Genomic DNA, 17,247 nt, shown 5'->3' with positions numbered 1-17,247 from the left:
TTCAACAACAGAAGCGAAAAATGCAACTCTAACTTGTGTTTGCAATCAAACTAGGACTTGTTTTCTGATTCATTTGACTGAGTTATTTCCTCAATCATTAATTAAGTTTTTTCCCCCCACTTTATTGAGAGCAGTTTATTTGATTTTAATTGTGTGTGGTTATTGAAGACAGCCGCGAATTTCATTATATATTCAGGGTTGTGCGTATATTAAATGGCTACCAAGGAGTGAGGTTTTTATTGTTTTTAGTTTTGTTTTTGTTTGGTTTTGGGTTGTTCTTCCTTTATAAATCAAAAAAGCCTTGACGTAGCAAAAAGAGTGATTTTCCAAAAGGAGCGTCTTTTCAGTTGCCATTCCACCGTTAACCACGCCCCTTCCAACCAACTTTCCCAGTTGGGTTTAAGTAAGCTTTGCCACTACGGGTTTTGCAAAGAGTGAGACCTTTGTGTGATCAAGCGACGTTGGCTACGGCAACGGCTATATGGCTGTTGGAGAGTGGCTCCAACGACAACGTTATAGATTAGGTTTTGTCAGCGATCTTATCGTAGCCACTTCAAAAGCCATTAACTCGGACATGGCCTGAATAGAATAAGTACATTTTCATCAACGAAGCATTAAAGGTCATAATTACACAAACACGTGCGTGTTTTAGAACCGGGAGCTGCAAAAACCGAACGTGCCCTCAATTTGTGTTCGTTAGACGTAGGGCCTACGTGACACAACGCAAAGTCAGCCATCTTTTTGTTTTTGAACGGACAGCAATTCGCTTTGCGTTAACACTTGGTGCGGCAAGTGGGAGTTTATCAAATATTTTGAGTGATCGGTCGGTAAACCACTGGATTGGGTTCCTTGACGCAGATGAGAGTTAATGGCACTGGACACTTTTGGAAGTTACTCAAAACACATAATATTAGCATAACAACTTAATTGGTAATGTGCAAAGGAGAGTTGTTGATGGTATAAAACATTGTAAGAAATGACTCCCTCTGGAGTAACGTAGTTTTTGAGAAAGGGGTAACTTCTCACTAAAATAATAAAGGACTTCAGGCCTGAAGCATTTTTTTAGGGATCTGAAAGACTTTGATGATCAATTGATTCAAAATGTTCACAGATTTTTTATTTTATGCATAGGGTGGTTGGGGTAGAACCAGTATACAACTAGCCCTTACGGGTTCAATGCGTCTTAACATCCGTGGTTACGGAACTCAACTCGTCCTAATAGTTCTAAGATTTATCCTAAGTTAGGATAGTTTGGTGAGATCGACGGCAGTGCATATACAACCGAGGTTTCCTAATTGCCGTTAACCGGTTACTGTCTCTCTCTCTGACCTACCAATGGTATACAAAATGGCAGACTTATCCCACAGAGTTTAATGAACGCTCTGCGATAATCAAAAAAGTACACAACTTTGGCCTGCTTTGAAACAAATCCCCTCCTAATAATGAAATGCAAATTGTGATGTTGAGGTGGCCTTATAACCTAATACCTTGTTATTCTGGATGGTTGAGGGGTCTGAGAGTCCCCGCTGGCAATCGGTTTAATTTATCTCTGTAATTGCTCTTCGTTCAGCGAGAGTGGAAATCCGATCCCGGATTTGTAAAATACATTTGCATATCTTCAACGACTCAGAACGCAATGATATTCAATTTACAATTTTGTTTTCTATATTGGGGATATTCTGTATTGTTTTTTTGCCGTTTTAGACGAATCTTAAAAACATACAAGATAATTTTTAAAGATCTTAAAAATACAAACAAACATTTATATATATATATATGTATATATCCATATATTTAGAGAGAAATGGATATTAGTGAATGGAACTGGTGAACATAATTCACATTTCGTCTTATATCATAGCTGGGGTCACTATCCAGACAAGACGCTTCCGACAAAAAAACTAAAATGGATCTATCCAAAGAGCAGTACTCTCACTCGGTGTATCTCAACATATGCATAAAATAACAAACCTGAGAAACTTGGATTCAATATTGGTCGTCGAAGTTGCGAGATAATAGTGGAAGAACAAACTCCATTGTTGCACAATTTGTGTGTGCTTTCAGATGCTTGATTTCGAAACCTCAAAATCTAATTATGAGGTCTCGAAATCAAATTCAATTATTTAATTGGAGAATTACTTCTTTCTCGAAAACTACGTTACTTCAGAGGGAGCCGTTTCTCTAAATGTTTCACGCTATCAACAGCTCTCAATTGCTCGTTACCCAGTACGTTTTTATGCTTACAATTTTGTTTGAATAATTACCAAAAATCTCCAGTGCCTTTAAAGTCCAACACACCACACCAACTATTATATCTAAATAAGACCGTGGTAGTTGTTTCTCATAACCCGTTTGCGTGTAATAGGCAAGCAATTGCGATACAAATAACACATGCTTTGACTCATATAGAAATGACACTTGATAGTTAGAACAATTTCCGACCTGTCTGCGGAAGATACATCTCGAGGCGTCTGATAAAGAATGGATTTGAGGCCTTTATTTGCTATCGTTTCAGATGGCAGAGTAGATGTTTTTGTTAATGACCTTTACAGTTATTGGAAGTCTGGACAGCAACGGCTGTCTTCGTTGTGTACTTGCCCTGAGGTTAAAGACAGTGGACACTATTGGTAATTGTCAAAGACCAGTCTTCTCACTTGGTGTATCTCAACATATGCATAAAATATCAAACCTGTGAAAATTTGAGCTCAATCGGTCACCGAAGTTGCGAGATAATAATGAAAGAAAAAACACCCTTTGTCACACGAAGTTGTGTGCGTTCAGATGTTTGATTTCGAGACCTCAAATTCAAAATCTGAGGTCTCGAAATCAAATTCGTGGAAAATTACTTCTTACTCGAAAACTACGTCACTTCAGAGGGAGCCGTTTTTCACACTGTTTTATATTACCAACCTCTCCCCATTACTCGTTACCAAGTAAGATTTTATGCTGATAAATATTTTGAGTAATTACCAATAATGTCCACTGCCTCTAAGAACGGATTTGAGGCCTTTGTTTGCTATCTTTTAAGATTACAGAGTAGATGTTTTTGTTAATGACCTTTACAGTTATTGGAAGTCTGGACAGCAACGGCTGTCTTCGTTGTGTACTTGCCCTGAGGTTAAAGTCAAGTATAAAATTTGTAAAAAGCTGACTAATAACGTTGTGAACAACGTCTGTATTTTAAATGTTTCTCAGGTAGCGTATGTTTATCAAACCTTTACTACCTATCTGTTTAGATGAAAGTACTCGATTTTGTTTTCATGACCTTTAGAGGCTTTGAAAGTCTGAACAGCAACGACCGTCTTCGTTGTTTACTTGCCCTGAGGTTAAAGTCAATTAACAAATTCGTACAACGCTGATTTGTAAAACTATAACTATACGTTGTTTCTCAGTTAATGTATTATTTGTTATGTTATCAAAAGTGCGTTTGAATGAGTTTTCATACTTAAAGAAGTCTTAGTAACATGACTATTTCACAGATCGGTTGCATAGGGTTTTTTTTTTATTGAAGGTAGAAAATGTAAATTAATTTAATCCTACCAAACAATTTATGTCAAATAGCTCTTTAACGATGCAATCTTTCCAACAAATACTAATATTTCCATTACTTGAAATCTCGGACTTGATTACCAATTGTTATTGTACACCCATTCTCTCTCTAAAGCAATCTTGTTAGTTTTTTTCCCACACTCTCACCATCTCTCTCGAGAAATCAATGGCCAGTGCTAGAATTACTATGTAGATTATCACTTTGGGTTCGAGAAACAGTGCTATTCAAGCTATTTCCCATGATAAATCAATCGTGACATTTTAACAGTTTGAAGCTTGGTCTTTAAAAAAAATATCGACTGATTGATAGTGTTTGAGAGAAAACAGCGCCCGTGTGCGGCCTGTCTGTTATTCCGGTCTGCCCCGGTATAATCATTCTACGCAGGCTGTCGTAAACGGTCATTGATTTCTGCCAAGACTTTCGTCAAAATTTAAGGCTATTCTCTGCATGTGAAACACACACACTTGACCTTTTCTGCTTATTTACGAGACGAGTTGCAGTCAGTATTAGGAATTTGACAACCGACTCTCAGGTTCATGATGGTTGTCAATTGTGAACAGCTTTTAAAAGTGTGTGATAAATGCAGGGAAGAACATCACCGACGCCACGAAATGACACAAACCTTTCTTGCTTTATTGCTTAAAGACCTTATGCACATGACGTCATTTCAGTAGGGCGCCCTCACCTAGAGGTCAAAAGGAGGTTGTTCATCGGCCAATCCTGTGCACCGCGCGTACAAAAATGTACTTTCGATTGTTTCGTCACCGTTTTACCTCTAAGATGGCGGCTGGATGACGTCAATGCATAAGGTCTATTAGGACGAAAATCAGTAAGCACCGTTTGTATGACGCTCAAAGCATCCAGTAAGAAAACATAGCAGAAAATACCCTGAAGATTTTGTAATAATAGGCCTATCCGATATCCCAAGCTTTGTGTAAGCGAATTGACATGTAACAAATGACTAAAAAGAGATAATAAATCAATCGATAAGGATGTAGAAACCAAGAAGTTTGGAATGATAAATATAATTCAAAAAGCAAAATTCAGATGACGTTACGTGGGCAACAATACAAACGCAAAAACAAACACAACTCTGCCACTGGCTTTTACTGTTAGCCAGTTTCATAATGGATTCCTAACAGTTGCTCATCATGTAACTAGACCTTCTTTGTTCTTGAGAGTGGCTCATGAAGTTACCTTGATGCGCGTAACTCAACCACTCTACTGCGTATCTTTTACCCAAACATTGATGGCAGTGTTATGTTTGTCTGCGATGGAAAAGCAAACATTTGGTAACAAAATATGTGAAGCTTGAACATAGATTGAATTTTTGATTTTTTTTTTTTTTTTCAAGATTTTTATGAGTATGGTTTCCTTGCTTGATATTTCCTTCTAGACTTAAAGGCAGTGGACACTATTGGTAATTCCTCAAATATTTATTAGCATACAACCTTTCTTGGGGACGAGTATCGGGGAGAGGTTGGTGATATAAAACCTTGTGAGAAACGGCTCCCTCTGAAGTGCCGTAGTTTTCGAGAAAAAAAAGTAATTTTCCACGAATTTGATTTCGAGACCTCAGATTTAGAACTTGAGGTCTCGAAATCAACCATCTAAACGCACACGTTTTCGTGTGACAAGGGTATTTTCTTTTTTCATTATTATCTCGCAACTTTGATGACTGATTAAGCTCAAATTTTTACAGGTTAGTTATTGTATGCATATGTTGAGATACACCAACTGTGAAGGCTAGTCTTTGACAATATTATCAATAGTGTCCACTGCCTTTAAGTCTAAAAAAGAAAACATATGTTGGTGGTTGCTTCCTCAAAAGCGCACCCCTGCAGTTCAGAACAGGTGTGTTAAAAGCCCTGCAGACAGAAAGTAATCTACCCCATTAATATTGATATAAATTGTTGTTTCCTTTCCTTATTATTAGGTATTGTTCGAGCTGTCGCGAAGGAGTTCTTCGAGAGTGAACTGAAAATGGAAATATTGGAGGAGAGCCACGAGGAGGAACGCAACGGCAAGAAGGAGCACGTCACCTTCGCCATCTACCAGAAGAGGATCCGAAAGATCGACGAGGGCCCACCTACGTTCGTTGCGCAGACACGGAAGCACAGCGAGCAGCAGCTCAACAAGGAGGTGATTATTATAGCACTATGTAGCGCCCTCAAGTGTTCATGCCATGCTAAATGGTTCAAATACTCACGTTTGTGAGCCTGACAGAATTAATACCTTGTGAAACTGTCGGTTAACAGTTTATGTCTCTCACCACTCTATGCTCTCACCAAATACCAGCACTTGAGTATTCCCTAATGATACCAATTTAAATACGTTAACTTTGTAGTCTTCAGCGAACTAAATGTTCTGTTTTTTAAGACCATTAGCATACACTTATACTGGCATATGCCCTACTTTTTCACATGACGTCATTTGAATAGAGTGTCCTCGGCTAGACGGCGATATAAAACTAACCACTGCGCTGTGCGTACATAATGTGTACATTTTCATTGTTGTATCAACCATTGTTATACCACCCATACCAGCGTGATGACGTCAAGGCATAATGTCTATCAGTGAGATGTAACACGGCATTGTAGAGTAGAACGCCGCACTTATGACGTCACTTAATACTCACTTTATAACACCGTATGCCAGACAAACTTTTCACCACACGATGTGATCACTGCACTGACACGCAAAACCGTAGCAGTTTAGTACACGAAAGACATAAACGTGCACACGTCAAAGAAATTTAGTATTCTACGCAGGCCTGGAATTCCCTCTTTGAGGGGGCAAGGAAATTTTCAATTTGCAAAGGGCACTGCCATAATGGAAAATCTTAAAGTCAATGGGAAACTTTTGAAGGGACACCAAGGCCAATTGGCAACGGAGGCCGTTTTCAGCGCGTAATTCAAGGCCTGCTAACAGGACAATGCGCGAATTAAGAACCGGCGAGCTCTTAAACAAGGTCCAACCGGATATTCGTCCTACCTTTTGTCATCGCTTGATTGTGATTCGATTGCATCCATTAGGTCAATAATGTACCAACATAACGTTTTGCCAACCTAGTTTCAACCTCGACTCGGTCATTAATCTACGTTTGACCGCAAGCACTTTACGGGCATCTTATCTATCATCCACTCATCTTTCCTAAACCTGAATCATTATTTTCGATGTATTGAATTATGTTAATATTAACTCCACATTTTGTCCATAACTTTCTGTTTATCCGATCACTGATATTATTATTTTTTTATGTTATACCCAGATTATTTTAATTTTATTTTGATTTTATTTTAATTCCTTTTATTTATTTATTTGTATTATTTGTTTTACACTTAGTTATGACAATTCAACAACCATCTTTACAGGAAAACTGCAAAACAAAAAACGGATCAGGATATAAAAACTTTTTTGTTTTGTATTATATTTTATAGTATGATTAACAATGTTTACCCGAATTTTGCATTTTTAAATACAAATTGTGTTTGTTTATTACGAAACCATTTACTTCTCTGACAAGATTGGAAAATTAAACAAACAGATTTGTATCTAGATGTTTCTTTAAAAAATGTGTGACAAAAATACAGCGTGTTTTGGAGGACTTATGGGGTTATTTATTTTATTGCGAGTTGCAAAGTCATAATATTGGTTACTGAAATAACAATTGCCAATGTTGTTAAACCGAAACTGACATATTTAAATTTAGATTAATTCTTCTTAAAACCAACAATGTACTTTCTTTTTAACTAAATATCTCCCGTCACAGTGCCGTCTATTTGCACTTCAGTTGTTAAATTTGAAGAGACCGAAACTGGCAAATCAGAATTTAAACAAATTTTCCACTAAACCATGTACTTTCCTCTCAAGTTAACTATACCTCTCCCGTCACAATGTTTATTTGCACTTAACACTTACTTTTCCATTCAGCATGACATGCACCACCTCTAACTTTCCTCTTAACCTCGATCCCTTAACTGTCATTCCTTCTGATTCAACCCCCTTTGATCCTGTTGCTTTACACACAACCATCCAACTAATGGTAGAACAGTGGGTCGCCGATCGCCCCCGACTCTTTACGGGGCAGTGGTAGTGGCGAGTGGCTACCGTACACCTGGGTGAGTGTTTGACGGTTGTCGTGTGAGAAAAAAAATGTTTCCGTCTGTATACGACTTCCACCCGTTGACTTTCGTGTCACATAGTGGGAACCATACCTCAACATTGTGCCACTTTGTACTGAAATAACCTCAATTCAATGCACTCGATGTATGTTATAATAGACCGCTGGCAATGGCCGCCATCTTTGATGAATCGTGCACGCGTGCTGCCATTGGCCGAGAGTCGTGCGCAGCGCGTACATTTCCATTGTTTTACATCAAAGATGGTGGTCAATACACCATGTACGATCCACCTGTTGTCTCGCTGAATATTCAATTTTCTAACAATATCAATTTACATGTCAGCCAGTATCTATAGGGTTTTTTAGCCTAAAGTTCATGTATAACATTAGTAATTGGCAAAGATGTATATGCACTGTGTGTGACCCAACATATACAAGAAATAAAAAACATGTTAAAGTTAAGCTCAATCGGTCATCAGAGTCATAAGAAAACACTGAAAATTCCCATCCAATGTTTTTACTGTTTTCAAACATCGGGATTATAGCCGGACGCGCGCGATAAAGAACTTTGTTTTACCCATTTCCTAAAAACTATAGCATTTTAAGCAAAACTATTTCAAAAAAGAGTTTCCAATTACAGTCTTTATACCATTTAAGTCATGTCTTAATCTGTGAACCATTATATTTTCAATCCTACCAGTGCTGTTTACTGCCCTAAGCAGTTTTGTATCGCTTACCTTTTGAATGTGTCCAACTTTCGTTGTCAAAAGCCAACACATTGAGAAGTTCTACACCATCACATACGTGAATCAACATTCACTATATGCTATACTGTACTGAAATTCCATGAAATAATTCCTGTCAACTTTTCTAAACATTAATTTTTTCTTCCCAATTTTCTTATCTTTCGTTGCTGCTAAATTAAAAAGGACGACACGGTAAAGCTCAGTTTTGTTGCCTTGTTTGTCCGTCTTGCATGAGTGTAGTTCTCCGAGAGCACGAAACGCCTAAAGGCACCACTGAAACATGAGAATGTGTTTGTGTGTTATTCATCACAAAATGTTGTCCACACTTGAGGTGAAATTTGTGACCGCACTTCACAATAAGCCATCGTTAATCACAGTGTCCACAATACGACGGTGTCTTTATTTAGAAGCAATATTTTATCTTAGCGCTCTGCTATGTTAATTTAACGGTCTGTGCAATGGAATGTGCTTGAAAGCATGTGTTGTCATGTTGTGTATAATGTGACCCGCTCTGTGAAAATGAGTCAAATGTAGGCAATTTCAGGAATTGAGTTATATGCATGGCTGGAAAGAACTTATCAGCAGCAGTAATTTGGTATGTGTCTAAGCTTTGGGGTGTATCGCGTTGCTGAAATTAGCCACTACACAATTTGTTTTGAAAAACGAATTACAAGTAAAATGATATTTTAAACTACCATTGTGTGCAAAAGGATACAAATTAGACATAAGTATGATCACAAAATTGTTGTATTCATAACTTTATTGCCTAAAATTAAGTGTTCTAAAGGTTAACCATGCAACTAAAGATCTTAAAAAGAAAGATTTTTTTTTTTTTTTTTTACATTTTCCACATTAAAAACTGTCCATAACTTAATATTGCATTGGGCGACATGTGACTCATTTTCACAGAGTGGGTCACATATATTCTAAGTAACCATTGCACTAATTGCCACACGCAGTGCCCTTTCCATCGCAACGTCACAGCCCAAGTTGTTGCCAACCAAGGTTGGAAAACTACGGAAAGGAATACATAATATGGGGGGAAAATTGACATTATAGCTTGTAACAATGCACACAACTAGTCAAACATAGTGTTTAATTTTTTTTTAACATGGGAGATAAATTAAATAAATTCTATAAAAATAAAATAAATTCTATAAAAATAGAATGCCTGATCAACCCGGGGGTCGTAGTTGTGACCATAGCACTCGAAGCAGTCAATTTGCACAGCCAACTGTAAACTGGTGTTTGTTGTTACCAAAGTTGTGCTTTTCTTTTAGCTGAGTACAGTTTACTTACCCTTGTCAGATTGTAGTTTGGTTAAGCAAATATTTGGTAGGGCACCAGTCGCAACAATGTAAACGTAATGTTATTTGGGCTGGTTTTCTGTTTTCTGTAAAGCAATGCTTACGTGTGCTTGTCAAGTTTTTTGTGCTTACAGCCTTATTCGCTCGCCCATTGTATTTACTCAGTTGTATTGGTGAATAATTGCAGGAGGTTCAAGCCGTCCTGCGAAGCATCGAAGAGCAGAAGGAATCCGGCACCAAGCCTCTCAACCACCTCCACCGCTCCCAGAAGATCCAATCACTCGTGTCCCTCGGTAACCTCTACGGGAATTTCCACCCGTCCTTCCCGGAGAAGCTCTGGATGACCCAAGACGTATTCTGCGAGTATTTCCCGTACCACCTTGTATTTAACAGTGAACTGAATGTCCTCCAAGCTGGGGTCCATATACAGAGGATCATGCCGAGGCTGAGGAGCTTAGAGAGCCATCCTGTGGATAGCTTCTTCGATCTTATCCATCCGCAGATTGATTGGACTATTAAGAGCATCCAAAAGTTTGAGAACATGCAGTTTGTACTGCAGACCAGAAGGGCAATGATAACGGACGGCTGGGGATCAGACCAACCTATGTTGCAGCTCAGAGGTAAGTAACACCCACTTCAGACAGGTGCAGCATGACATTTTCGTATGATCAAGAGTTGTGAGCCACAGGTTCTTTTCAATTTAATTCAATTCACACTTATTGCCAAACTGTCAACAAAAACACAACATGACAGAACGCATAAACAATGTAATAGCTAAAGGACCGTAAAGACAATCTTCGAAAGAACAGTCATGGAAATTGTACAGTATGGGGGCCGATTAGATTGGCAGGCTTGTAATCAGCTTGTGGACAGACCGAGACAAGATAAACGGACTAACAGAGGAATAATAACCGGAACCAACACTACTCGAAAGATCTACACATGGTGCTACTGCAAACCTTACCTGATTATACTTCCACCATGCAAAGTTTCACACCCTGCCTTCACGTTGACTGTTAGAACTGTATATAAAATTAGAAATGGTTTTTTAAGCTTTCGATGATAACCAAACTCCTAGGTCAAATGGTATGGATGGACTCCTTGGACGCCATGGTCTACATCTGCTCCCCTCGCGTAGCCAGCCTGAAGGAGCTCGAAGCCAGAAACCTCCACCTCTCAGACATTCCATTCCATGACGTCACGCGTGACCTCATCCTCTTCAACCACCAGCGATTGGCTGAGATTGAGCTGGGGAAGCAGCTTGAGCAGAAGAAGGAGGAGCTACGGTCCGCTCTGCAGGATCTTGAGACGGAGAAGAAGAAGACGGACATGCTGCTTCACTCGATGCTCCCGAGACTCGTGGCTGATCAACTGCGAGAAGGGAAGAAGGTCGAGGCTGGTAAGATATCAAAGAAGTTTGGTCCTTGTCCTTAAAGACAGTGGACACCATTGGTAATTGTCAAAGACCAGTATTCTCACTTGGTGTATCTCAACATATGCAAAAAATAACAAATCTGTGAAATCTCGGTTTTCGAAGTTGCAGGAGAATAATGTGTGCTTTCATACGTCCTTAAATTAGGCCATGTCACTCGAGGCAATAAATACAGGTAACCAGTTCCAATCATATTCCAATTTAAAAGTTAGCACATTTTGCTTGGGGGCTGTATTAGACAAGGTTCGAAATATGACTGGTGCTATCAAAGTGGTCCTGTAGCATGCACTGTGGTTTTGGTGCCTCCAAGTTGACTGCCTGTAAACGTTGCCACGTGTGACAAAGGTCGTTGACTTCTTTCGAGGAAAAAAAAATAAGATGAATGACAATCTCGTGTAAGGATTTATGTGAGTACAAATGGAAGAGAAAAACGTGTTCACATGTCATTGTATATTCCAATGTACAGGCGAGTACGAGATGGTGACGATCCTTTTCAGCGATATAGTCTCCTTCACCAACATCTGTGCCAAATGTAGACCCATCGACATAGTCAACATGCTGAATGCACTGTACATACGATTTGATAAATTGACGACTGTTCACGACGTCTATAAGGTAAACCTTCTCGGCTGTCTTAACACCGGTTTTCGTATGTCATTGTGTAATAGATTTTGTACTTTCTCCTGCCACACCAGCACCTTTCTTGCATTCCTTTATTATAATGCCGTAATTTATCTGTGTGTTTGATACAGGTGGAAACGATAGGCGATGCTTACATGGTCGTTGGAGGTCTCCCTATTCCTATTAAATCACACGCTGATCGTGTTGCCAACATGGCGCTGGGTATGATGGTGGCTTCTAGCGAAGTCATCTCGCCTGTCTCGCGGGAACCACTCGGGGTTTGTACTTCTCGAATACTCCTTCACGAATCTTCCCTTTATTGATATTTTACATTTTTCGGACAAGTTGAAAACTACATACTTTTCAACAAATGCTATTTTTTTAAATCCGTCATTATCCCTCTTGCGGCTTTGATACATGATTAACTTGTTTAACTTTTCGTTCTTTGTGGGGCTTTTAAAATTGTGTGAGCACTGTTATTTCTTCTTTTTGAAGAGCAGTACAGTTTCTTACGCATCTATCTTAACAAATGCTGAGTGAGTGGATGAATAGCAGGACAGGTTCTTATCAGAACTGCAAACGCGCGAGAATCTAAAACAGAAAATACAAGAGTGGTATGAGAAAAGAGTAGGTCTCTTAATTCAAACGTAGTCCCACATACCTTGTATGTATTAAATACCAAATGTCTAATCGCCTTGAGCATCATTGAGAGACGGATATACATTACGCCACTTATTGTGACGCTGCTTTCCCAGGGCCATTTTGCATAAAGGCAGACGTGTTCTTGTAATAGTGTTATCCCTGCCTACTTTTATTCGCAGATAAGGATTGGGATCCATTCTGGACCGGCCGTAGCGGGCGTAGTAGGCGAGAAAATGCCGCGGTACTGTCTCTTCGGGGACACCGTCAACACAGCGTCAAGAATGGAGAGTCACGGAGTACCGTATAAGATCCACATCAGCTCTACAACTTACCAGTATGACGTCATTATTGTGAATTTGTGCTATGGTTGGGCCATACAATCTGTGCCCTCCAACTTTTTTTCTAAAGATATACATGGGGTCAATTTCATAAAGCTGTTGAGCTAAGCAAACAGCTTGGGTGCTTAACAATTGGTTCCAGGGTTTCTACAATGGATTAAAAACCATAAACCCTCCATTGCAATGTATCGAAGAGTTGAAAAGTGGCTGATTTTTAGTGAACTGGTTGACATAGATTAGCTATGTTCACTTAAAAATATCAATATTATTTTATTAGTTTCTTATTAAAAGAATACACAGGAAAGTTCTAAATGCATATTTAGAAGTGGACCTTCTTTATATGCTTGGCGCAAAACTCATTAGGTGTGCATTGCAAATCCTGCATGTCGGCTTTCTTCTTGGAACATTACCTGGCTCATCAGAAACTTTTGGTGGTGCACTATACTTTTAATTCCTGGTAATATTCTCGTGAGCATTTTGTTATAACTTCCCTACATTTGATTGACGTAGATATTCAGATGTCTTCTTTAAAAATGACCTGTACCATCAGAAACTATTGGTGGCGCACTATATTGATAATCCCTTGGTAATATCTCATGAACATTACTAATCTCTTCCCTTAAATTTGATTGACCTATAGATGTCTAAAAGAGCAAGAATTTCGATTCGAGGACCGAGGAGAGATTGTCATCAAGGGCAAGGGTATGATGAGGACACATTTTCTGGAGGGGAATAACAGCGCCACCATGGAGGAGATCATGGGAACGTACGTTGAGAAAGAGGTTGAGGATGATTCGAGTCGAAGCTCGACCCCCGAGAAAACTGACAAGACCAAGACGCCACCGGACACACCGCCTGGGAGATACAATACTCGACCAAGTAATGTTTTGTTCATTTTGGATTTTTGTTGTAGTAGTGTTTATGTGGACTCTTTGGAATATGATTCCACACAACTCGCTTTTTGTTCAAAAGACACCACCGGACACACCGCCTAGGCGATACAATACTCGACCAAGTTATGTTTTGTTCATTTTGGACTTTTGTTGTAATAATGTACATGTGGACTCTTTGGAATATGATTCCCCACACATCTTGTTTTTGTTTAAAAGTATACCCTGAGAAGTCTTTAGAAAAATGAACAATGAAACAACTTTTGAGACCACATCAGTAAAGCCCAGTTCGTACTTGCTGCGAATGCAACTGCGATACGAATTTTTACATCGAAAATTCGCAACGAATAGTTTGCATCAGTTGACTTGTGGGCAATTCCTGCAAGACATTCGCTGCGAAAACAGGGCTGTGACATGAACACTCGTATCGTATTCGCTATATGAACCTGATGTAAGTCTAGTTGCAAACGTTGTATCATATGTTTCCGTTACACTACCTAACATTAGTGATTCAAGGTAAGTATAACAAGAACCACATTAAATGCAGTGGACACTATTGGTAATTGTCAAAGACTAGCCTTCACAGTTGGTGTTTCTCAACATAAGCATAAAATAACAAACCTGTGAAAACTGGAGCTCAATTGGTCATCGAAGTTGCGAGATAATAATGAAAGAAAAAACACCCTTGTCACACGAAGTTGTGTGCGTTTAGATGGTTGATTTCGAGACCTCAAGTTCTAAATATGAGGTCTCGAAATCAAATTCGTGGAAAATTACTTCTTTCTCGAAAACTATGGCACTTCAGAGGGAGCTGTTTCTCACAATGTTTTATACTATCAACCTCTCCCCATTACTTGTTACCAATTAAGGTTTTATTCTAATAATTATTTTAGGTAATTACCAATAGTGTCCACTGCCTTAATAACAGTATGCGTTGTGTTGTTTTTCTTGTAGTTGGTAAATTTAACTTTGGTGATGACTTGAATGTAATACCGATGTACTACCCTGACAACGACAAGAATCGTACACCGTACAGGGACGCCAAACCACCGTCAGCTGCAAAGAGCTCTACAAGGGCCTCCGGTAATTATACCTTTTGTCACTGTCCAAGTTCTTTGTCCTAACTTTGCGGAGCTGACAAAAAAAATAATGGAAGAGGAATATTTTCAATATACATTTGGTTTGCGGTAACACCATGTGGGTTTATACTTGCTGGAGGTAGATTATGTTCTTTTGAGAACTTGTTTTGCTTTTCTACTACCGCGGATTAGATTTTCGGAATTCTGGAGACTTCTTAGTTATGAAAAGAACCTGCAGAGCGGAAGGTAGGAAATCGGCCGGGACTTCTACTTTCGCTAAAGTGGATCGAGGGGACTTCTCATTATTAACTTCACTACCGCGGAGTGAGTTCTCGATAGATAGATAGATAGACAGATAAAATGGTTTGGTAAAAAACTTTCCTCGCAGCACAAAGGCTGAATTACAACAATTTTACATAAATTTAAAATTTGAAATTAAACAGGTCTAATAGGTTCTTATTGATCTTAAGGTTTCGACGAGCTTGCTCTAGTCATCGTCAGGAGACAGAAGAACATAATCTATCTGGCAAGTAGATACACACATGGTGTCATCGCAAACCAAATATATATTGATACCTCACCATGCAATGCCTCGGGTTAGGAATGTGTTGTTTAGCAAAAACTCGTTTCCATGCAGTGCATAGTGTAAAGTATTTTTCTGTTGATTGCTTCCGCGCCAAATATTTGCTTTGCAAATGAGTTCTTCATCGAGTTTTATCTTCTACGTTCGAATCCCAGTCGTGACACCTGTTTTACTTAAGTAAGACGCCTGACCATGATGATGCTTCTTCCTTCAGATGGGACGTAAAGCCGTTGGTCACTTGTTTTATATGCACGTAAACGAACCCATTGCATTTAACGAGGAGGGGTTCGCCCCGGTGTTCCTGGTTTGATTGGCAGCATGCTGCATCACAGCACCCTGTATACCATTACATTGTGCTGTGTAAAAGGATAGGGTCTCATGAAGTTCAAACGTAGTCCCACATCTTGCAGAAAAATATTGAATGTGCGCTTAGAAACATCCACTTACATAAGCGCCTTATAAATATTGTGTATTGTTATTGTTATCACGCTGTTGTTATCTTTCCTTCCGTGCAGCGTCTAGTTCTACTGAACGAGCCAGCGAGGAGCGGTCAAAGTGTCCAGTCTTCAGGGAACTGGCAGAGGCTGAATCTAAGAGATCTGAAGAAATTGAGGGCGCCAGACCGTCACGAAGCGCAGGCGCAACTGCGAGCCCAAGACGCATGCGTAATAGGATCTCAAACCACCGGGAATCCAAGACGTGTATATTGCTCTAAAAAAAATGTTTTGATATTTTGTAATTTTTACTGTGAATACAACACGTTATGTGTATATTTTGCCAAATAATAATACCCGTTTTGGGATGAATATTTATTGCGTAAAAAGAAAGCAAGTGTGCCTATTTTGAGGGTAGACCGATCGTTGCCAATGTTGAAAAGCACAATCTTCATTTAGCTGTACAGTTTGAGATACGTGTATATTGAATGTAAACGGCAATAAATAAGCTATCGTTTAATTTTGATAGTAAAATGTAAATAATAATTATGATATCATAGATAAAGTTGAAAATGGTTTTACGGTTTACGTACAAGATTAAAGTCAGTGGACACTATTGGTGTAAAATCCTTATTAGCATAAAACCTTACTCGGTAACGAGTAATGAAGGGAGATTGATAGTATAAAACATTGTGAGAAACGGCTCCCTCTGTAACATAGTTTTTGAGAAAGAAGTGATTTTCCACGAATTTGATTTCGAGAGCTCAGATTTAGAATTTGATGAGGTCTCGAAATCAAGCATCTGAACGCACACAACTCCGTGTGACAAGGGCGTTTTTTATTTCATTATTATCTCGCAACTTCGACGACCAATTGAGCTCAAATTTTCACAAGTTTGTTGTTTTAGTTTCTTTAAGTTTGCGAAGTGTGTAGACCTTTCTTTTGTGATGTTACAGCCGGGAGTTAAGCCAACTAGTGGTTGGCAAAAGTACGGAATGCCTTCACTGCTCGAAACAACAACCCAAAGTGTTATCAAATTAGCTTAATTTGAGACTTTTCAGCGCTAGGTGGCAGCAGACTTACCCATTTTATTCCAATGTGTACATATTCCTGAGCTTGCGCACACTACCGAACAGTCGACTGCCGAAAACAATTATTTAACCATGTGAGTCTGCTGCCACCTAGCGTCCCATAAGTTCCCCCTTACTGATAAATCTAATTATTTATATGCTTGGAAGCAAAAGATTCCAATGTTGTTTAAGGGAATGTTGTGATAGTGCTGGTCAATAATAGTGGTCGATGTTTCTAATCAAAAGAAAGGTCGATAAACATTCTTCAAGCTCCTGCCATTTTCTGTTTTTCCCGTATAACCCAATGTAATCAAACCGAGGCTGAGAGGGGGAAATACGCGGATCCTTTCTAGTACGCAATTGGAATTTGTTTTCTTGATTATTGACAACATGATACGGTACATGTTTATGTGACAAAGTATGTCAATAACA

At 39.0% G+C, this 17,247-nt stretch overlaps 1 protein-coding gene across 4 annotated transcripts in view; it reads left to right on the top strand.

Annotated features, from left to right (window-relative positions):
* LOC117298806 (guanylate cyclase soluble subunit beta-2-like) overlaps positions 1 to 16,413 on the top strand; it is a 90,033-nt gene extending 73,620 nt beyond the window's left edge. For 3 of the 4 annotated variants that reach the window (XM_033782138.1, XM_033782137.1, XM_033782140.1), the window contains 11 exons: positions 5,487 to 5,692; positions 7,600 to 7,671; positions 8,603 to 8,611; positions 9,914 to 10,346; positions 10,805 to 11,125; positions 11,625 to 11,773; positions 11,911 to 12,057; positions 12,601 to 12,755; positions 13,400 to 13,638; positions 14,604 to 14,732; positions 15,827 to 16,413. In XM_033782138.1, the coding sequence (XP_033638029.1) occupies positions 5,487 to 5,692; positions 7,600 to 7,671; positions 8,603 to 8,611; positions 9,914 to 10,346; positions 10,805 to 11,125; positions 11,625 to 11,773; positions 11,911 to 12,057; positions 12,601 to 12,755; positions 13,400 to 13,638; positions 14,604 to 14,732; positions 15,827 to 16,026 (2,060 nt within the window). In that variant the 3' untranslated portion in view covers positions 16,027 to 16,413. The remainder of the gene's footprint in view (positions 1 to 5,486; positions 5,693 to 7,599; positions 7,672 to 8,602; positions 8,612 to 9,913; positions 10,347 to 10,804; positions 11,126 to 11,624; positions 11,774 to 11,910; positions 12,058 to 12,600; positions 12,756 to 13,399; positions 13,639 to 14,603; positions 14,733 to 15,826) is intronic. The other variant, XM_033782139.1, reaches the window with a different exon arrangement.
* Positions 16,414 to 17,247: the final 834 nt, after the last annotated feature.

The sequence above is a fragment of the Asterias rubens genome, chromosome 13, assembly GCF_902459465.1.
Source record: "Asterias rubens chromosome 13, eAstRub1.3, whole genome shotgun sequence".
NCBI lineage: Eukaryota > Metazoa > Echinodermata > Asteroidea > Forcipulatida > Asteriidae > Asterias > Asterias rubens.
Note: the sequence above shows the minus strand (reverse complement) of the source record. Positions and strands in the feature narration are given on the sequence as shown.